At 45.6% G+C, this 23470-nt stretch overlaps 1 protein-coding gene across 13 annotated transcripts in view; it reads right to left on the reverse strand.

Moving 5' to 3' along the window:
- Positions 1-22976, reverse strand: part of LOC147449734 (uncharacterized) — a 172457-nt gene extending 149481 nt beyond the window's left edge. For 12 of the 13 annotated variants that reach the window (XM_086522092.1, XM_086522090.1, XM_086522087.1 and 9 more), the window contains exon 1: positions 22670-22976. In XM_086522092.1, the coding sequence (XP_086378218.1) occupies positions 22670-22802 (133 nt within the window). In that variant the 5' untranslated portion in view covers positions 22803-22976. The remainder of the gene's footprint in view (positions 1-22669) is intronic. The other variant, XM_086522097.1, reaches the window with a different exon arrangement.
- Between the last annotated feature and the right edge of the window lie 494 nt (positions 22977-23470).

A 23470-nucleotide genomic window follows, 5' to 3' on the forward strand; every position in this document is an offset into this window, starting at 1 on the left:
GCATTCAGCTCGTGCCACTCTGTCATCACATCCACTTCAAAAGTGTTTGTCAGCCATGCAGGCGCAAAAAGCTGTTTGAATTGAACCCACATTGTTGGGGCTTGACCCTGTTCAACAATGCGGTCCACCATTGAAGCGCATTCCCTTTCAAGAAAGTGGCAACCTTGCGTATCTTTGAAGATTCCGTGAAGTATCCTCCAACATAAGTTGCATCAAACTGCTGTATGAAGATCAAAGCCTTCAATTGATCTTCAGTTACTCTGAAAGTTTCAAACTTCACTCCCTGCCCACCTTCCTTGTAATCCTTTGGCCGACTCAAAGGAGCCACATTATCATAACACGTGCCTACAAAAGTGGTGCTCCACCATTGCCCATTCTAACACTCGCATCACCTATTTTACTTGTCATATCTGCATTTTGGGCGTATGGTTGCGAAAAAACAGCCATACCAAATTGTGTTCCAGACACTCTAAATTGACCATAGGCACCCTGAAAACCTGGTTGGACACCCATGTTCGCATACATAGGGATACCCATTCCTGTCTGCATTGTCCCGAACACATTCCTTGGCATATAACCTGTGGAAGGTCCAGCCATAGCTTGAAACACTGAACCACCTCCAACATAACCAGGATAAAAAATAGGTAATGGAAGGGTCTAACGCATAGCTTGTTCATTACTCCCTTGACCATTCACAAACGGTTCCTGTCCAGTTAAGCAAGTTGCTTTGGATCATTGGACACTGCTCAACCACATGGGCTTTCCCTCGAGCATCATGAGTCCTCTGCACATTGGAAATCTCCTTTTCTTGCAACAGCTCACTCATGCCCTGTGTAGAAGGCTGAAAGCCCTGTGTCGGAGCCTGAAATTCTTGTGTAGGAGCCTGTAAGAACTCCTCCATCCTTGGGTTGCTAGCCAACTGCTGAAACATGTCCATGCAGCAACGCAGTTGAGCTCTAAACAACCTGTCCTCTTCTTGAAGAGTTGAACTTTCTCTCTGCCATGTGAGGAAGATCCCTCTTCACGTACGTGGTCTCTCTTCTCTGCCATAACGACAAGCTCTGTGTTGCTTTCATCCACAACAATCCACGCTGCACTTTTTGAAGAAAAAGTGACTATCCCGTCAATGGAACCATAAAACCGGCATGTACAACGTAGAGGGCAGTACTATTTTAATTACCTGTTAACTTTACACAAAGCACTGTGAAGAAAAGAGAACACAGTTGCGTCCAGCGACTAGAATGTCACTGTGCACACGAGACCGACACCCTGTAGGCCCCAAGAGTTGGCGCCCCTTTCGGTATTTCTTTATTCAATTAACAGTTGACAATCCGTACACTTAGCGATCCGTACACTTAGACCAACCTCTCACAAAGCTGTCCAAACCTGGCGAGGGCTGAAAACACAGGTTTCTGACCTGATTTCGGCAACACAACCGCGTGAAAACCCCTGTAGGTCAAAAACAACACAACCGCGTAAAAACCCCTGTAGGTCAAAAATAACTGTCTAGAACGATTCCCTCGCAATTTGGGAGCTTTCTGGTGAGCTGTAACAGAATTTCAGCGTGCTGTAATACTCTGTTTTTCTGTTGTCGGGTGCCCAAAACCCTGTGCACGCATCCCAAGGCTCTCACGGAGCTCCCCTGATGTTCCCTTGCAGTTTAGGTGTGAAACCCTAAACCTGCATAAAAACACAACAGGCTGTAATTCTTTGTTTCAGATCGTTTTTAGCAGAGCGAACACGCCTACGCGCGTCCCAAGGGCTCCCGCACGCAATGGGACAATTCCCCTGTGATTTGGACGAGTTTTCATGCGAGAAAACTCTCCAAACTCGCAATCTTCCGCAATGGAACTGTGCATACCTGTGGGGAATTAGCAGCTAGCTAATCCGGTTCCTGTTCAAAAGGCTCTTGCCTTGGCAAACACACATAAACCCCCAGAACTGTACATATTCATCTGAGTAGCCGAACTAGTGGGGCATTACCATATGTGCCAAATGGGAGAGAGAGATGCACGAGAGCAAATCATTGCGCTACATGAGACAAAGGAGAAGGCAAGCTTTCCATTGAAGCTGTCAACCTGCACCCACTACTCACACACACTATAGGTCACTTGAAGCAAAAATCAGCCTCCTCTCTCAAATTGGGCGCCCCCTCTTCATGCTGGAAGTGGCAAATCTGCCTGGAGCCGCCATGTGTCCAGTTTGCCCCTTTTGAGTTGATTCTCTAGTTCCCACTGACTTATAAAGTTGTGACTTTCCAAGTGGCCCAGATTTCATTTGGCGCGCATAGGCTTCCATACTCATCAGAATTCAGTGCTAGCTGGCCGACCAATCCCAGACTGACCGACCTAGACTCCTGATGTGAGAAACCCGTTCAGCCACAGCCGTTTCACACTGGCCATGCAATGTCCACTTGCATCTTTTCAAGGGTTCCGGGGAAAACAAGTCAAAATAAAATAAATAAAAATATGTAGTACATATTTAGAGAAGACAACAGGAAAAATACACCTCCTGGTGACAAAATCAATTTCTCAATCCAAATCGGAGCTCTTAATTTCCTGGGTCGTTGGCTTCCCATAAGAATCTCATCCAATAATGAGTCTCATTCCACATCGGAACTCTTGATATTCTGGGTCGTTGACTTCCCAAAAGTATCTCATCCAATAAGAAATATTCAGTGGTTGGCACAACACAATGCTCACATATGCATGTTACAAGACATAGAAACATAAAGTCAGTGATGAACACTCCTCCCGCATAACCTACCAAGGTCCGGGCCAGGAGATATTCAACGACTCCCTCATCACTCCTCCTGCATAACCTAAAAAGGTCCGGGCCGGAAGATATAGAGGCCTTTTGCAACCAAACCCCCCTCAAACCGCAACTTCCGTCGTTTGGAGGTGCTGAGAGTAACCACTGCTCATACTTCTTGATACTCCTCCCGCATAACCATCCAGGTCCACGCCGGGAGTAACAACAACAATACTTTTCAAGCATTCAATACTCCCCCCACAAATAACCACAAGGGTCCGGGCTATGAGTATGTGCAAGCATTCTCAAACATCATTTCTCACTACTCCACCGGGGAGTAAATCACCAAGCATTGAAACCAGTATTAAAGCCACAGTCAAACATTTCAAATCGGCACCAAGACACGTTCAAAACAGATACCATCCATTTCAAACGAATTCCAAACAAGATCACCAAACAAGTTCTCAAACAAAGCTCAAACTTAAAAAGCAATCTGGACATCAGTCAAGCTCGAAAAGTCGACTGACTTTCCATCCTGAAACCTGCACCAAAAATTAGGGTTAGATTCCTTCCATAAAGTCGTAGCCGACCACATCATCGTCCATCAGCTTTGGACAAACAATGTTCCTCTGGCGGCGATGGTAGTCCCAAGCCATAGCACTCACACAAAGATGTCGAGAAATTTCAAGTTATAATCAGCTAGGATTTCCATGCCAAGCATTTTAGAATACCCCACTCTGCCAAAAGCTGCAATCGAAAGGAAGATGTCTACAGGCATGTAACTTCGGGCAAAAACTTTCTTAAAAGCTTGCCAAGTCCTTGAAGTGTACGGCTTGGTAGCTATAAACATCCACCTGTCACGTGACACATCCCAACCCTATGTGTCCGTAGACAAGCTACACCACAGCAGGGTTCAATCACTCCAGTCAGATTAGATTAGGAGTGATCTGGCACTTTTGTGAGTCTATTCGTAGACCGTGCATACCCAGTCACATAGCATAGATGCATATCCTCCGGTTGCACACAGCATGATCATCAGTATTCCCTTCAGGATCCATCAGATTCAGTCAGGGGAATTTTCCAGTGCATTTAGCCTATTTTCCTATTTTTGGTTATTTTCACTTATTATTTTTAAGTGACTTTCCAACAAAAGTAGGTAGGGCAATTTTGCTAAGTTAATCTATAAGCAAACCCAAGTTAGCACTTTCTGGCAGAAGAGGCAGCAGGAGCTTCCCGCTCAACAGGCAACTTCTCAACAGTACCCCCCAACACCCCCAGCGTTTTTGGATCCCCATCCTCGCCGGGCAAGTTTCCAGATTCTTGGCGTTTCCTCATTTGCAGACCATCGCCATAACCCTCAGCATTCTAGCCATTGCAGATCCCCAGCATTGCCATCAAGTCCCATTGCCTTGCGTTTTCCCGCGACAAACACATCCCAGCCACATTGTAGATCCCCAGCATCGCCATCAAGTCCCATTGATGGCGTTTCCTCATTTGCAGACCATCGCCATAACCCTCAGCATCCTAGCCATTGCAGATCCCCAGCATCGCCATCAAGTCCCATTGCCTGGCGTTTTCCCGCGACAAACACATCCCAACCATTAGCGTTTTTACTAACGCTAGCCAACCAGCATTTTCAGTGTTTTTTGCAGCGTTTTTCAGCATTGAGGAAACTGCAAATATCAGCGTTTTCAGCAAGTGCAAACAGCCTAAAAACGCAGCCTCACAAGTACAGATCCTCAGCGTTTTGCCATCAGCATGACCCCCCCGACAACTCCACCGTTTTTCAGCCCTTAAGATAGCAGTAAAACAGTCAATTTCAGCCCCGAAACAGTCCACGAAATTCAGCCAATAGAAGATCACAGATTTCAGCCTAAGTCGTCGTCATCACCACCATCGTCGTCATCGGCATAGTCCAAGTTGCATCAGTCCATTGCATACGCATTGTACACCTTTGTGCAATCAAAGTAGGCCACTCTCGCCGACGAGAGTGGGGCCTTCGGAGGAGGGTTTTACAACCTCTCGGGTGTCGTATCTCTTCTCTCTCCTTCTCTCAGTCTCATTCACTTGCACGCACAATATCCACTCACTTTGTTCGTGATCATAGCACTCTCCATAAAGACGGAAGGCTCTCTCCTTCCCTAAGCACTAAAAGGAACCTTGAGCAAATATAGCACTAATCTTGAGAAAATACAACATTCATTCCGTTGCACCTAACATTGGTATCAGCGCTTTGGAGGTGTTTTGCATTACTCAAGGGAAGAACCACAAGATTTTTTTTTGTTTGTTGCGGTCGCACGAACCCAAGTTCGCTTGGGCGTGTCGATTCCTAATCGTGTTTTGTTGAAGAGTGACAAAAATCCCAAGAAAGAAGGGCTTGTCCAGCCTCCCCTTGTGTCTCTTTTCACTCATTGAGAGCGGACAGTGCACTTAGCGGCCGGCCAATCGACGTGAGGCGGGAAAAAGTAACCTTGGTGTGAGCGCAAGGCCGCCAAGGGGTGCACCCGCAGAAAGGAGTAGAACTCGGGTGAAGAGAAGATCCTTCTCAACGCGATTTGCAAGCGAAAGAAAACCTCAAGAACCCAAGAACCAAGACCCTCAAGAACCCAAGTTCCTCGCGAGCTTAAGAACCCAAGATCATAGTGCATGGTCGTCACCCAAAGCGGAATGGATACTTCGCATACAGGTGATGAGCATGAGAGAGGCGACGAAGACTCTTCCCCACCCGGAGATGATTTGTTCAACCCTCCCCCTTCGCCATCTACGCCACCAAGTGCACCAAATCCTATGGAGGCAATGGTCAAGCAGATGATGGCCATGATGGATAGACAAGAAGCAAATCGCCTTGCTCAAGAACGTGAGCACGATGAAAGAAACGCAAGACTTGCCGCAAAACAAGAAGACAATCCCCTTGCTTTAGAACGCGAGCGCAACGAACGCAAAGAATGGAAGCAACAAAGAAAGGCGAACGAGACAGCAAGAAACGCGGCTTTGGAGGCCGATCGTGCCGCTCATAGATTGGCCTTGGAGACCGAGCCTGAAGCTCAACGAGAGCTACGCACTCAAGAATTGCTTCGACAAACACTAGCCTCGAAAACCGAACCACCCAAAGATCATGGGAGTTCCTCAAGTGGTGCAAGCCACGACGCGGATTCCAACCACCCAATCATCACAAAGAAGTTGACTTTCAGTAAGTATGACGGGTAAGATGGATGCTACAGTTATTCATTCTTGGTTGCATCAATTTAATGCTTATTTTGCGACAATTAAGAAAACAGGAAATAGCAAAGTTTTGACGGCAGCTATGTACCTTGCCGGTGATGCCATTAATTGGTACCAAGCATGGCAAGAGGCACAGCTAGCCGCGCACCTAGAGGCAGCCAACGATTTCACGCCCCTCTTTTAGTTGGGCTGATTTCCAAGACAAGCTCAAGCCGCGGTTTATGCCACCTCAGTACCTCGCACGATTGAAAGACGATTGGCGCTCTCTTAAGCAAAATGGTATGCCAGTCATGTTTTTTTCTAATCGTGTTTTGCAGCTAGGCACTCAATTACGGAAATCCGATGATGAGCGCAAGGAGGCTTTTCTCTTTGGATTGGACGAGTATTGTCACAAAGTGATGACGTGGCGGACAGCAGAAACCCTAATTTCTACCAGAAACCCTAAAATTCTTGCAAACCCTAATTTCTGCCAGAAACCTAATTTCCGGAAATCGCGGGGGCTTAAAAAAATATTTTTTTATTTTTATTTTTTTTTTGGAAAATGATGAGCGACGCGAATTTTGCTTTTTTTTATAAAAAAAAGAGAAAAAGACTCTCTAAGAGAGAGAGAGAACTGATGCTTTTTATTTTAAAGGCTTTTGGGGCTCTGCTTTTGGGCATCCCTTGTAACCTTTAAATTAGTGGTGAGGGCCTCACTTCTCAGAGCATCTGGACGAAGAGTCTAAGAGTGAATCCCGACCCACTCTCTTGTACTTTGAATTGATTAATACAAAAAGAAATACCGAAAGGGGCGCCATTCTTTGGGGCCAATATCTCTAGGCACGGAACTCCGCCGGGCCAGTGCAAATCTATTGTGATCTGTGAATTGTTTTGAAGTGGTTATTTGGTGCTATCGCGGTTGATTCTTGACTTGGAGTGTCCAAGTCTGTTACAGTGGTATCAGAGCACGGCCGATTTCTCTTCTACGGGAAATCCGATCCCCGATTTTTTTTTCCGCGGCACCTATGGCTTCAAGCAATGATCAGTCGACTCCCCCTGCATCTGGAGATGCGGGCTGGGATCACAACGAAGATTCAGACAGAGAGTATGGCCCGCCTCGGCCTACTCAAGCGGAGCAAAGAGAGATGGAGCGTCGTCGATTGATTGGCGATGCAACAAAGATGATGCTCGATTTTGCCAAGGACCTGAAGATGGCAAAATAGGTGACCCAGACCTCTTTGGAAGAGGTACAGATGGAGTGGCAGAGAACCACAACACCACTCCTGAAACCCGCTCTCAAGAAACCTTCTGCCTCCAAGAAAATATACGGAGAAGGAACTGGAGAACGTGGTTGATGCATGGATTGCTCAGCTTTTCGACGTGCAAAAGAAAGACAAAAAGCACGGCAAAAAAGCAGAAGAAAGGTACTGACTTCCCGGGATATTTGGGTCATCAATCGACTTTTGACAAGGCAAAGAAACAGAAGAAGCGTGTTCGATTTGAAGGAGTACCCAGTTGTTCTTCTTCTTCTTCTTCTGACAGTTCTTCTAGCTCCTCGGATTCGAGCGAAGAAGACAGAAAAAGCAAAAAGCGAAGCAAGAAACAAAGCTTCGGAAAGGGCAAGAAAAAGGCAAAGAAGGCTACATCTCGCCCAGAGACTGACAGTTCTACTGAGGACTCGTCTACAGACAGCTCAGATTCAAATGACGGAAAGTTTTATGCGAACAAGAAGAATTTTTACAAAGCCAACCAGTATGACTTTCTCGAAGATAAAAGCAAGAAAGTCCGAGAGTTTAAGGAAGGTGGCCACTCGATCAAGTTTGATACTTTTCAGGATACTCAGATGCTTCGAAGGCTTTGTCTTTTATACAGCAGTTTGACATCGCTTTCGCGGGAGGACGCTATTCAAAGCACTCCAAGATTCGGAGAGCTGCCTCTTACTTTAAGGGGAATGCTCGTACTTGGTGGTCCACGCTTCTATTAAGCAAGACTGTGCCACTTACATGGCTGAAATTCAAGAGGCTTTTTATTTCTTCTTGGTTGACTCAAGAGTTTGAGCGAGATATACGAGCTGCTTGGAACCATCTCCGGATGACCAAGAGCGATACAGTGAATTCTTATTGTGAAAGATTCTGGAGCTATTTTCTACCCGCCTCTTCATTCAAGAAGATCTCGTTCAGAGGACAGATTGAGCGGTTTACCTTGGGTCTACCTACAGAGATCCGAGATCACTGCTTGGAACAAAAGTCAGCTTCTATTCAGGAGTTGATGAGTCATGCAAAGGGGGGCTTTGCCATTCACTCTGGCAGTCTGACCTACCCCACAGATGAGGCCATGACACAACAAGCCGAACAGACTTCTGGGAATGAAAGTAGAAAGAAAAAAGAGCAACCAAGAGAAAAATGATGCACGACCCAAGCTTACTCATGAGGAGAGAGCTCGCTTCATCAGAGAGGGGAAGTGCTTTGGATGCGGGAAACAAGGACATATCTCCGCGAAGTGCCCTAGTAAGGCACAGAAAGAATAGAATCATAAAGACGACGACAAGCCTAAGAGTTCGAGAGCAGCTGAGGAATGTGGAAGAAAAGGCAGATAGAAAAGCGGAACTGGTACCACATGGCGTGGGACCTGTACCGAATCTAATGAATGAAAGTACAAACTTTGCCGCTTTTGGGGCAAAGTGAAGGATCAGGAAGCTCTTTTGAAGGAGCCAAGGCCAACTTCTTTTCACTTGGAATTGGCGGCTCGATTTGGAATTACGCCCGACAGACTGACGCCACAGGCGGAGGTAGTTCGACTAGCACCCGGATGGGATGTTGCCATTACACCGAGCATTGGCAAACTTTGTTTGCAATGACAGGGGTGTTCAGGGCACGCGAGTGACGTTCTACTCGGGATCCCTTGGTACCACAAGAACTACGCCGTGGTTGACTACCGGGCCGAGAAAGCGACTTTGATAAATGAAGGGCTTAGAGATTGTACTTGATGAACTTCAGTTTCTTACTCATTCTTTTGGGAGAGAACTGAACGCTGGATAAAGTTTGAATATGTTTTGACCTGATCAAAAGAACGCCAAGATTTTTCTCCACACTCATGCCAATTGCTTTTCAGAGGGCCTGAAGATCAGACCATTGATCTGATACCTTGAAGCACGCCACCGAATCGGCCACCTTACCGTGTGAGCCGAGCACAGAATGAAGAGATTATGAACCAAGTGAAGGACCTCTTGGAAAAGGGTCTTGTCCAGCCTAGTACTTCACCGTATTGCTCTCCAGTGTTGTTGGTTTTGAAGAAAGACGGATCTTGGAGAATGTGCATCGATTATAACACTCTCAACGAAATCACCATCAGGAACAGATTTCCGATTCCTAGGATCGATGATATACTCGACAGGTTACAGGGATCCTCGTGCTTTAGCAGGATTGACTTGAAGAGTGGATATCATCAAATTAGGATAGCGCCAGGAGATGTCTACAAGACAACTTTTCGGACGACTTTTGGGTTATTTGAGTTTTGGGTGATGCCTTTTGGCTTAACCAATGCTCCTACGACATTTAACCGGATGATGGACAGGATTTTTCGAGAGTACAGGCTATTTGTTGACACTTTCTTTGACGACATCATTGTTTTCTCCAAGAATGAGGCAGAACACAGAGATCATCTGCTTCAAGTCTTTCAGGCATTACGAGATCACACGTTAGTGATTAATGCAAAGAAAAGTGAATTTTTCCTACCAGAGATACACTTTTTGGGACACATTGTGTCAGCAGAGCAGGAGTGCAAATGGACCCGGCCAAGATAGAGACTATCCGTGATTGGCCCGATTTGAGGAATGTCCATGAAGTTAGAAGCTTCTTGGGACTGTGTTCCTACTACAGGCGGTTCATACGAAAGTTTGCAGAGGTTGCTTCCCCTTTGCATACCTTGACTCAGAAAGGAGTACCTTTCTCGTGGGGACCCACAAAGGTGACTACCTTTCGGACATTGAAAGAGAAATTGACTACGTGACCTATTTTGACTTTGCCGGACTTGCAGAAGTCGTTTGAAGTATATTGTGATGCTTGTGGTCGTAGTCTGGGTGCGGTCTTGATGCAAGAAGGCCATGTCATAGCTTACAAGAGCCGTTTGTTCTCTAGGCCGGAGATGACAGCACAAATCTATGAGAAAGAGCTTTTGGCGGTTATCCATGCTCTTACTCAGTGGCGGCATTACCTACTCGGAGCGGATTTTACTGTCTTTACAGAACATCAGAGTTTGTGCTACTTCTTGTCACTGAAGCAGCTTTCGGAAAAGCAGATGCGGTGGGCGAACATCTTGTCACAGTTCCACTTCCAGATTGTCCATGTGCAGGGACAGAAGAATGTGGTGGCAAATGCTTTATCTCGGAAACCGTTGGTTCTGGCTGTTTCCGCGATACATCATAGGAGCTTCGAGGATATGGTCGATCAGTATGCCACAGATACAGATTTTGCATATATTTTCATACGGATACGGGATGGGGAGACAGTAGCTGGATACTCCCTTCGGGAAGGCTACTTGATGAAAAAGACTATGTTGTGCGTTACACAGCCGTTGAGGGATAAGGTTATGACTGAATGCCACTATCCACCTTTTACGGGTCACCGCAGCATTGCTACCACCATGAAGGGGGTAGAGAGATACTTCTTTGGGCCGAGACTCAAAAAGGATGTGGAAGAGTTTGTGCGCAGTTGCTTGGTATGCCAAAAGGTCAAGTTTGATAGGCATAAGCTTAGCACAGGGATTGTTACAGCCTTTACCCATACCCACCCACCCCTGGGAAAATATTGAAATGGATTTCATTTTTGATCTCCCGAGAACACTGAATGATCACGATGATTTTCCGATTACATGGCACGCCTGAGACGATTGTCTCCGACAGAGACCCCAGATTTATGAGTTTGTTTTGGAAGGCAATTTGAGAGAACATTGGCACGCAGTTGCAATTCTCGTCATCGTTCCACTTGAAGACTGACGGGCAATTTGAGATTGCCAATTCAGTGATTTTAGATTTATTGAAGTCTTGTATCTTGGATCAGAAGACTCAATGGGAAAAGAACTTACCTTTGGTGGAATTTGCCTATAATAACACGATACACTCTTCGCCGGGGAAGACGCCATGTGAGATTGTTGAAAGTGCTGCGAAGGTTCTATCCTTCCTGAGCACGAAAGATTAGATATTTGAAGCGGATGAATATTCGCGAGATTTGGATACGGCTTTTGCCAAGGTTCCCGAGACTTTGCAGGAGTCTCAAGAACGACAGAAAAAGGCAGCGGATCGCCATCGTCGCGTCTTGAAATGAAGGAGGATGATTGGGTGCTCTTACTTTTGAGAAGGCACGCCTACGAAAGAAAAAGGGAAAGGAGAGGCTTTTTCCAAAGCTTAGTATGCGATACTACGGACCTTTCCAGATCACTGACAAGATAAATGATGTCTCCTTCCGATTGAAACTGCCAGATACTTGGAGGATTCATAATGCATTGCATGTGAGTCTCTTGAACCCTGTTAAGGGTGATGTGCCTGATGATGGGGAGCCTGATGAGCAACCCGAAGTGGAAGAAAACGAGGAGATCCTTATTCCTGAACAGATTTTGGCACATAACGATACGAAGAAAGGTAAAGTCCGAAGGCGGTTCTTGGTTTAGTTCAAGAACTTTCCTGCATTTGATGCGAAGTGGATGGAGGAGGAGGACCTAGCAGATACTCCTCGGATTGTGAAACTTTACCTCGATGTTTTGGTTTAGCATAGTCTACTCCAAACGGAACCCAGAAACTCAGCTTGGCCGGATCTGGTGCAGTGGGATGCAAAAGAGGGGAGTCACTCCGCTCCCTTGTCAACAGATGCCTCGATTTTGATACTAAAGTCACTGATGTCTCTTTGAGCTTCAGGGATACTGAGAGCTGACAGTATTCTGCTGGATGACTTTATGAAATGGAATTCCTGATAATGATACTGATTTGTTCTTGACTCCTTGTGAGTGCAGGAACTGACAAACGAAATGACTGCAGCATTTTGGTCTGATTGATCTCGAATAGACATGGTTGCAATAGATGTTAGTCAATCGGACATCGATGAGGTCCCGATTGGACCTAGATGTGATTCCTAGCTACATTGCCGATAAATCATGGTCTAAGATCCGAATGAATGTTGAATGTCATGTGATGTCCTGTGATGTTTGGTGATGTCCTGTGATGTCGTGTGATGTGACTGTCGATTTTGTACATGTGCTAGATGTGTGTTCCTAGTATGTAGGTACTAACAATCAGTGTCTGCTAAGACGGTTTATGGCTTTTGTCGGTTTTGCAAGCGTAATCGCGGTCGATTACAATGCTTTCAAGAGGGGGGTATGTCACAAAGTGATGACGTGGCGGACAGCAGAAACCCTAATTTCTGCCAGAAACCCTATAATTCTTGCAAACCCTAATTTCTGCCAGAAACCTACTTTTCGGAAATCCAGAGGCTATAAAAAAAAAAAAATTTGGGAAAATGATGAGTGACGCGAATTTTGCTTTTTTTTATAAAAAAAAGAGAAAAAGACTCTCTAAAAGAGCGAGAGAGAACTGATGCTTTTTATTTTAAAAGCTTTTGGGGCTCTGCTTTTGGGCATCCCTTGTAACCTTTAAATTAGTGGTGAGGGCCTCACTTCTCAGAGCATCTGGACGCAGAGTCTGAGAGTGAATCCCGACCCACTCTCTTGTACTTTGATTGATTAATACAAAAAGAAATACCAAAAGGAGCACCAGTCTTTGGGGCCAATATCTCTAGGCACGGAACTCCACCGGGCCAGTGCAAATCTATTGTGATCTGTGAATTGTTTTGAAGTGGTTATTTGGTGCTGTCGCGGTTGATTCTTGACTTGGAGTGTCCAAGTCTGTTACAAGTATATCAAGTACGATGTCGAAGTACTCGATCCAATCGATCTCAACAAGGCGGTAGCGATTGCTCTCGCACAGGAGATAAAGCACAACAAGGGAAAGCCTAAGGAGAACAAGACTTCCACAAGTACCTCGCAGACTTCTCAGAACCCTCAGAACGGTAAGAACGGTAAGAATGGTAAGAATGATAACTCTTCTAACCAATCTACCAACAGTATCTCATCAAAGAATTCTTCCAATGAATCTAAGGGTAAGGCTAACACAATTGCTAAACCTAAGCTTACTCCATATGAAACGGTAGCACAAGGAATTGTAGGAGGATACATCACTTCGGAAGAACAAAGCACTTATTCTAAGAAAGGTCGTTGTTTTCATTGTCACATTAAGGGTCACATAAAAAGAACATGTTCTAAGCTTGAATCGAATGAATCTAAAGAACCCACAGCACCCACTACATCTGTCAATGCAATGAATGATAACACAATTGTGCCTACAATTTCTCAGGACCCTCCCATTGATGAATCTCTCATTAAATGTTATGAGAGTACGTCGGGGCACCGTTTTGTCATATTGTTTGACCCAGGTAGTATGCATGATGTGATCAGTTCCTCTCTTGTTGAGAGAGCCCGCCTCGAAGTTAGTCCGAGATCTCTTATCGAGGTCTCTTGCTTTCGTCTTGGTATGGACGCTCTCATCACAGAGGAGTGCCTTGATGTGTTGTTTGCAATTCAACAGACTACCTTCACTAGAAGATTTGTTGTTTCTCCTCTCTCAGGATGTGATATGATTTTGGGCATTCGATGGTTTCGTGACACTAACGCTCTCATTGATTTTGAGGCTAACACTTTCACTCTCAATGCCAAAAGTGATTCTCCTACTGTCTTTCATGGAGTGGACATTGCTCCTTCTCCATCTCTCATTGCTAATATGCAGGACAAGGTTGAAAGGAGTCGGGATAAGGAGATTATCTCAATCTCTTCTTCTCCAAAGCATGATACACACGATTTACATGATTGTATGAAGCATGATGAGGAATTGAATGATATTGATTTGCATGCTGATTTGATTGACCATGATTTGGATGATAAAGACAAGCATGATGATTTTCATAATCAAGACGTGATTGTTCACAAGGATGATGTGTTAGTTGATGCTTTTTCTAGCGAAGCTAACCTCATTGTAGATTCGATCAATCACCAAGAATCGATCTTGGCTTTCGAGTCGAGGTCTACAGATCCCCCACAAGAAGATTCGATAGATCCCGAAGAAGAGATCTTGGCTCTCGAGCCTTGGTCCAAAGAACCCTCACAGGAAGTATTATGTGTTCGCATGATTGATACGCACGCATTGTTCGAGTGTTTCATTCGTGACGGTTTCCTATATTTTAGTCAATATCTTTATGTGATCCCTTTTCCTAGGCATGACATTGTATATTGAGCACGTTTCTATCATGGATGAGCACGAATGTATGCGGATTGTTCATGAAAAGCTGAAAAGTTTGTATATAAGGAAGTCGCATTCCATGTCTCTTCCTTGGCATGACACAGTTTCCGAAAGAGCCCATGATAGTATGAGCACCAAGCATGGGCATTTCCATTGGGATTTGCCACAGTTGATTGATTTCGATCAAACAGAAAAGATTCGACCTCATTGTTTGCGTGTGTTTGATGAGCGGGTTGTCACTCCGTCTCTATGTTCATCTACATTGCATACACAGTCTTTAGAGAAGACAAGATTTTTTTCCTTCACTTTACATGGAATGGGTATGTTCATGGTTTTGTGTTGGAGATGGTTTCAGGAATTTTTAGCCATGGAGATTCACAATTCTTGAAGATGGAAGAAGCATGACTCTAGACGAAGTTGAAGCATTGAAGGAGCCACAGAAGACTTTGAGTCGCTTTCGGCGCGGCCCAAAGAAGCAAGCATTGCAGACCTTTATGAATTTCAAGTACCGCACGACCCACACATCAGAGTAGGCCGGCGAAGAGTCCCTTCCAGGATTCCGGATGCTATTGGCGATCTCCCTCGATGCCATACAGTTCGGTACCACTACCTCACTTTGAAAAGGAGGGGATGTCACGTGACACATCCCAACCCTATGTGTCCGTGGACAAGCTACACCACAGCAGGGTTCAGTCAGTCCAGTCAGTTTAGATTAGCAGTGATCTGGCACTTTTGTGAGTCTATTCGTAGACCGTGCATGCCCAGTCACTTAGCATAGATGCATATCCTCCGGTTGCACACAGCATGATCATCGGAATTCCCATCAAAATCCATTCGCATCAATTAGGGGAATTTTCCAGTGCATTTAGCCTATTTTCCAATTTATTGGGATTTTCACTTATTATTTTTAAGTGACTTTCCAACAAAAGTAGGTAGAGCAATTTTGCTAAGTTAATATATAAGCAAACCAAAGTTCACACTTTCTGGCAGAAGAGGCAGCAAGAGCTTCCCGCTCAACATGCAACTTCTCAACAGTACCCCCCAGCACCCCCAGAGTTTTTGGCTCCCCATCCTCGCCGGGCAAGTTCCCAGATTCTTGTCGTTTCCTCATTTGCAGACCATCGCCATCACCCTCAGCATCCTAGCCATTGCAGATCCCCAGCATCGCCATCAAGTCCCATTGCCTAGCGTTTTCCCGCAACAAACATAGCCCAGCCATTAGCGTTTTTACTAACGCTAGCCAACCAACATTTTCAATGTTTTTTGCAGCGTTTTTCAGCATTGAGGAAACTGCAAATATCAGCGTTTTCAGCAGGTGCAAACAGCCTAAAAACGCAGCCTCACAGGTACAGATCCTCAGCGTTTTGCCATCAGCATGACCCCCCCCCCCCCCCCCCCGACAACTCCACCATTTTTCAGCCCTTAAGATAGCAGTAAAACGGTCAATTTCAGCCCCGAAACAGTCCACGAAATTCGGCAAATAGAAGATCACAGATTTCAGCCTAAGTCGTCGTCATCACCACCACCGTCGTCATCGGCATAGTCCAAGTTGCATCAGTCCATTGCATACGCATTGTACACCTTTGTGCAATCAAAGGAGACCACTCTCGCCGACGAGAGTGGGGCCTTCGGAGGAGGGTTTTACAACCTCTCGGGTGTCGTATCTCTTTTCTCTCCTTCTCTCAGTCTCATTCACTTGCACGCACAATATCCACTCACTTTGTTCGTGATCATAGCACTCTCCATAAAGACGGAAGGCTCTCTCCTTCCCTAAGCACTAAAGGAACCTTGAGCAAATATAGATCACTAATCTTGAGAAAATACAACATTCATTCCGCTGCACCTAACACCACCACTGCATGGCACTGCCTCTAAGAAAACAACGGCTTGAAAAGAATCCTTGATCCTTCTTTGCAAGTGATCTTTATCGTTTTTTCCCTGTAAGACAAAGCGATGAAGGCGGGAGCGCACCCAATTCGCAATGAAGTAAGGGTGGGAGTGGCTAATAAGTCCAGGGTCGCGACACGAAGATTCTTCAAATAAAATTCCAATGAACTTTGGAAGCGCCAATTTGCTATGTCTGCTCTTTGGTGGGACCGGTATGCTTTCAGAAAAGCACACGCCTGAAGCTCTGATACTGCTGTCACAATACGGGCACCACGTGCCAATAGAAAAGAACAGACTGAACAGACTTTTAGCACTTCAATAACAACTGAAACTGAAAGAGAGAGAGCACACACGACACGGAGTGGCGGAATTCCACCCCAGAGAGTATTGGCCCCAAAACGTTGACGCCCCTTTCGGAATTTCTTTTTATTGCTTCAACCGAGTACAATGCCGGTACTCCAATCCCTGCACCTTCACACTAACGCATGCCAGAGATTGAGCCCTCTACACTCATTTAAAGGCTCTTGGCCTTGAAAAGCAGTTTAGATGAAAAGCTTGAAACTCAAAAGCAACTGGCTCAAAAGCAGATGCCCAAAAGCTACCAGCACAAAAGTTGAAATCCGTACAACTCTGCCACGTCAGTTGTCGGTGTAAAACACGGAAATCCGTACAGCTCTGACATGTCAGTAGGCGAGCGTAAACGGGGAAATCAGTACAGCTCTACCACGTCAACAGGCTAGCGCAAAATCCGAAAATTTCGTACTTCTCTGCCACGTCATTAGCTGGTTACGCATTGGTAGGCGTATTTTCGACACCCCGTTTTTTGTAAATTTGTACGTATGGACAAGACGTTTGATGTCAAAAGGGTATCTGGGTTCTTTTTGTGGGTTTTTTAGAGCAAGCACATGTACGTGCACGGAAAGTCACTAGCATAGTGCCAGTTGTCGGGTTACTATAAGTGCTCGTAAGAGAGTTTTTTGAAGTGAGACTTGTATATAACTAAATCTCATGTACAAAATTAAAAAAGTTCGGCCAAAGTCCAAAAATTTGCAAGTTTTAGCTCGTTGAGCCTCCTTGATGGTTCCTAATGCAGTTTTTGCCCTCGCCTTGCCTTCTCTACGTGCAGTCGTATCAGGATAGTTCTCTGTTCGTGTCAATTTTGCATGTAGCGGTATGTAGATTCAATTTTGGTCATCTTCAACTTTCTCGCCATTCATTTTTCAAGCTTTCTTCCAAGCTTTAAAGTGTCCCAATTGGAGTTGTGCTCTTCAATTTACGACTAGTTCTCTGCAAGGTTATGACTATGGCAGCATAGTGGAAAACTATATGCAAATAGATCGAGAGGGCATGTATCTATGAATTGTGGAATTGATGTTGAAGTTGTGGATTTGTGATGTTTAATTGTGAAAGGGAAGGCCCTTGTCTTCATATGCATTGGTCGGCGTGTGCTCTAAATCCGTGCTTTGACAAGGTTTTGCTCTTATGTGCTATGGTCCTTTGGGTGGGCGTGTGCTTGTAAATTCCCAAGGGAGCATATGCCTTTTGGTTTGGGTTTACTAAGAGTGGTTTTGATATACATTTTGGTGTTGAGGTTGAAGTTGTAATGCTCTTGGGCTATAAAGCTATAGAGGTGTCCCACTTTTTCTTTTGCCCAACAGCGTGTGTGAGGATCCAGCTTTATTTTAATGCCTGAGCTTTATTTTAATGCCTTTAGGTCCTCTGAGCCCCATTGAACGGGGTCCCAAAAGTTGGTGGAACTTCTTCTTTAAAAATAGGCCACTCGGCAAGCCTTTGTAAGTCAGTTAAACTTCTCAGTTAAACTTCTCCTGCTGCTTCAGCTTCTTCACTTAGGGTTTAGGCCCCTAAGCCGGGATCTGAAGGTTGGCTCCATTCTTTAGTGACTTGACACGTCAACAGTTTGTGACAAACTGAATATTTTGGATCTTCACCACCACGCTCTTGCAAGGAAGGCCATGTTTTTACCTACTCTTATGTAGCAACCTCAGCCATGGACAGTCATGATTGCCTCACTATGTCAGCATCTCACCACTTCCGCCTTTGGTCACTGGCAGACATCCCTCTAGGAGATTGTGTTTGGCAAGATGGTCAGTCAGATTCCTGGTTGCTCGATTACCTCTAGTTTACTCTTTGATTGGAAAGTCGTTACGGCTCATCTTTCATGGCATGGGAGACAACCACCAAATGGGAATTCGCTCCGTTGAGGAAGCATTCACTGGAGTAGGGCATTCTCTCTTACTCTTGTTGATCGATTGCCACGCCAGGCATACTTCCTTTCTTGTTGTGGCATACGCATGGTGGATGATGTGGTTGACACGTCTAGGAATATTTTTCGTTTTCCTCAGGCAGCTGCACGCTTTGGTTTGGGCGTGCATTATCATCACATTTGGAGCACGCATGACCACATGCTGGCTGCTTTCTTCTAGCATGTTACAAATCAGCCCCAACGTTCCTCACGCGTTTGTTCCCCGAGTCGGTTCCTTTACTCTTACTTGAGTATTGGAGTCATGTTGTGTATTGGATATTGATTGCATAGTTCAATTGTGGGCATATTTCTTTAGCACAAGTACAAAGGACAATTTTAGATAAAGATTTTAAGGAAGCAAGTTACAATAGTGGGAGTCTATGTGTTCTTCCGAGTCTGTATGCAGTTTGGCATATTGTTGTACCTATAGGTTTGATCTTGGCAGATGGAGGAATGGTGGACATTTGGTTTGATCTCAGGGAGTTTTCTTGAGTAGCTAGGTTCTTTTGGACCCCAACGGCTTCCTTGGCAAACATGATCCTCACGTGACGACCTTTCACGTCTTCCTATTCTTAGCAATCCGAGTTTATCGATGGTGTGATTCTCTTTGAGTCTCGAGTTCCACGAGATTCGAGAAAGTAGTTTTACTCCAAGTCGTCTCATATTTCTTTTTGGCGGTATTTATTCTCTTTTCCAAGGATTGAGCGGGAGGGGGACTTCCTATCTCAGGGGGAGTTCTCAGCTTCAGCTCTTGAGCTTTCAGTGACAGTGTTTGCTCTTTTGCGACATGGGCTGAGACAGTTGTTACGTACTTTTGAGGATACTTCTCTTTCAGAGGGGGCTTCCAGGTTATTATCTTCAATCGACTGCCGCTGCTCCATTCAATGGGGGAACCACGCATGGTGTCTTCCAACCCTTGGTTTCCTTACCCATTTCTTGTGGTTTTGGATGGTGTTCTTTAGCCCACAATGCAATTACTATCTTGGTGGATGTTTTCCTTAGCCATTTCGGTGGTTGCCTCGTCTTTCGGATTTGTGGTGTGACGGTTGCTCTTCCCAGTGCATCCGAGCAATGGTTCCTATGCCTTGTCTTCCAGATTGATCCCTGGAGACTCTACCACTTGGGATGTCACAAACTGCTGACATGTCAAGTCACTGAAGAACAGAGCCAACCTTCAGATCACGGTCGAGGGGCCTAAACCCTAAGAAGAACAAGCAGCAGCAAAAGAAGAAGTCCTACCAACTTATGGGACCTCGTCTGATGGGGCCCAGGAATTAAAATAAAGCAGGACCCACACACACAAAGGCTTGCGCAACAGATGATGACGTGGCAATCGTACGGATGCTCCAAAAATTGCACTGACATGCTGACTTGGCAGCCTGTACAGATTTCCATGATTTGCGTTGCTGAAGTGGTAGTTGTACGGATTTCCATGATTTATGCTGGTAGCTTTTGGGCATTGATTTTGGACCAGATTACAGTGGGGAGACGGTCTTCTTGGTTCTCCCAAATTCGGTTCCAAGTTCCACAGGTATATTAGTTTCCTTTCGGATTCACCTACTTTTGTTGATCCAATTACACAGGCAAAGACTGTTGGAGAGTTATGATAGTTATCCATGGTTTGGGTGTTCTCCCTTCAGAGGGGGATGTGGGGCCAACTTGGGAGTCAGTTTCCCCAGACTACTTCCTTTCAGTATCAGTGGTTCCATGTGTAGCGGACAGGCTTGACAATCTATTTCGTTGCTTTCTATGGCACCTTGTCCTTCTCTTGCAGAGCTTGGGTGCAGGTCTCTAAATCTTGCCGTGTTAGCCTTAGTCTCAGTAATGATGTGTTTTTCTTTTCTGTTGGATCTTTATTCCCAATTCACTCTGAGAGTGGGGTGATATTCTCTCGGGTGGTGTTTCAGACAGGTGAAGATCAATTGCAGTTTCACTCTTAGTTCCGATGAAGTTCCTTCAGATACAGTTTGCAGTTCATCATTCTATATGGTGGTTGGGGCAGATCTTTGGTTCTTCGTCATCGGGCATATAGTTCCTTAGTAGCCTCAATTGTCCCCTTCCTTGGACTTCCGTAGCAGCTTGAATTTTCAAGCATGTGGTATATGACCTTAGGTGCAGATTTTTGACTTTTTCCTTGAGGATGGAGTACTTTAGAGTTGGGAAATGATCGGGATACCAATATTTTATGCCTTTACCCTCAGTTTTGGTGCATTCTCTTGTAGCGGTTAGCAGCAGTACCTTTTGCAGATGTTGGTTGTGCGACTTATAATTCGGTTGGCTTGAGAAGATTCTTGTTAGAGCTGATTTACTTTCAGCGGACAGCGTGTTACTTCCCAAACGTCTTTCGGGGGTAGTGGCTGGATGATACTATGGCGCCTTGTGTTGTTCAACCTCGGAGTTCAGTAGCAGATATCCTCGTCCACAAAACCCTCTCTTGCCAATTGCAGATTGCTTACTCCAGCTTCCTGGTCCGACTTCCTTTCCAAGAGCTCAGAGGGGGTGTTAAGAGTTTAGGCATCTCTCCGGATTCGTCTAGTCGGTCCCAATTTCTCCCAGAAACAGGTGCTAGGGAGTGAGGGCTGTTTAGTGGCTGTGCCCAGTCAGTGTGAGGTAGGTTTCTCATGTCAGGTTGAGTCTAGCCATGTTTAGCCTTGGGTTTTGGCTCAGTTCCTTGGCCATTTGGCTCCTGCAAGGTGGGAATATTTTTCCCATTCCTGCTGGTATTTTTCCTATGTGTCCCATGGGCACCCGATGCCCTCTTCCCATATTTGCTCCATTACGCAGGGTCGTGGCTGGTGGACAGTTGGCGGACCTCGAGGCTTGGAGGTATATATAACACGACAGGGCGCCTGTAAAGGGACAATGCACTGGCTCAAGGGAGCACAGGGCACCCCTAGGGGGCATCTCTAGCAGGGGTAGTGGGCAGAGGGGGCATTCAGCCCTAGCATTTTTCCCATGCAGCCCGAGCGTTTTTCCTCATCGTGAGCAGAGCAGCATGTCGCCATTGATGGGCAGCAAGGGATTACCCTTGCATTTCTCCTTCCCAAGGCAAATGCATGGAGGCCCTATGATCAGCAGATGCAAAGCACCTCCATGTTGGTGCAGGCATACGAGAGGAGCAGATCCGTGTTCGTTAGGGGGCAACCACACCATAGGCCAGCCCCGATCGGGTTCCTTCTCCCTTCACATCAGCCTTCCTGCCAGGAGGAGATCCCGCCAGAGCCTCACTTCCACAAGAGGCTAGGGCAGTCCATGACGAGACCGTGACAATGGTCTCGTGTGTAGGAGCAGTTGGTAGTGTCACTAGCAGTCGCAATTGTGTGCACCTCGGGTCTATCCATAGCGCATGTCAATTCTATGCCGGACCACCCTTGGTCACTTGTATGAGCAAGTTGTTATCAGCATGGAGAGTCTTTCCCACATCTCTCTCTCTCTCTCTCTCTCTCTCTCTCTCTCTCTCTCTCTCTCTCAAATGTCCTGTCTCTCTCTACCTCAGTGATCTCTCTTCTCCACACGTGTGTGTTTTGCATTGAAGGTGTTCTAAACTGAAGTCAAGGTACCCACCAAATCACGAGCCAATTCTTGTCTTCATTGCATCTTCCATTGCCACCTTTGACAAGTTCTCCCTGTTTGAACTCTCCTTAGTGCGTGTCACATCAGCTCTTGTTGTTGTGTCAGACGTTCAGCCTGTGATGAGACTGTCAGACACCTACTTTGGGAATATCACTTCACCAGGGCCTTCCTTGACCACACATCAACTTGCATGCGCCTCCGCTTTATCTCGACAGTTTTCCACAAACGGTTCTGGGCTTTTGGAATTCTCCTAGGTTCCCTTCAACGGTTTGCAGTCTTCTTCACATGGGTCAGGTTTTAGTCTCTATGTTCTTTGTGGCGCCAACGCAATTTTCGATTGTTCCATCAGCAAAATGCAGTTTTCTTTTCTTCCATCAAGATTTCACTTAGGCAATCCTTACATTTTGCCCTTGATGTCGGGGACATATCCCCAGATTTCCTTTAGCTCTCCTATGTATGCTTTTAATGCCTTCACATTACGAAACACTTATGTGTTCTTCCCTTTGTATCTGACGGGTTTTCCTTACTACTTTTAAATCAATCAAAAAAGATTTTTCTTTTTGTGCGTGTATGTGTGTGTGAGGGAGAGAGAAAGATGGAAGGAGATGAGGGAGGGTGGGAAATCATATTGAACGCAGCAGTCGTAGCAGCTGTACCTGTTAAAAGCAAATGAAAAAGGATTATGGAGAGGGCGGTGCTGACAATGTAAACCCTGAAAGAGATGGTGTTTCCATAGCTGTACTGCAGCTTTGCACGATAAAGAGACGCTTTGTGCTGGTCTGGCTCCATCTCCCCACACAGAAAGCCTGCGTAAAAGCTTCATCTTAGTCTTTCATTCAAACGCACCTCTCCCGCTCCACGACTGTACTCTACTCGCCCGCTGCTGCCAAACCAACGTAGGTAGTTGCGTGCTACTGCTTTCGTCACCTTGTTTCTTCTTTGCCCCCTCCCACACTTCGCAATATCCTACGCCTCAATATGTGGCACCCTCGGTGGGATCAATGACCCACGTTACACGTCCCGAGGCGGAAGCAATCTGGACCGTCGGATCACATTTTTGAATTAGGTGTAAGTGTTTGTGAGAATTTGATTTAAAGAGGGTGTGAATTGAGTGTGCACTACATCAAAATTGGTGTGAACTTGGAAGGGTATGTGCACCATACCAAAATAAATGTGAACTCATCTATGACGAACTGATCTATAAATTTAACACACATACTCCTTTCAAGAAGTATGCGATAGCTTACCCAAAGGGGAGAGAGTGCATAGGTTCAAGCCTCGGATTCAAGACCCTTGGGAATCTTTTGCATTCCCTAGAGAATCCAATGGTCACGATCAACTAGCGATCGTGAGTCGTTGATCTCACCTCCCAAAGGGAGGTGTCAATTAGTGACATGGGTAGGCGACCCAAGTTCATTTTGAAGTAAGCAATCGTGGAGATTTTACAAATTGAATTC

Source organism: Adiantum capillus-veneris, chromosome 10 (assembly GCF_014529385.1).
Source record: "Adiantum capillus-veneris isolate H3 chromosome 10, ASM1452938v2, whole genome shotgun sequence".
Classification (NCBI taxonomy): domain Eukaryota; kingdom Viridiplantae; phylum Streptophyta; class Polypodiopsida; order Polypodiales; family Pteridaceae; genus Adiantum; species Adiantum capillus-veneris.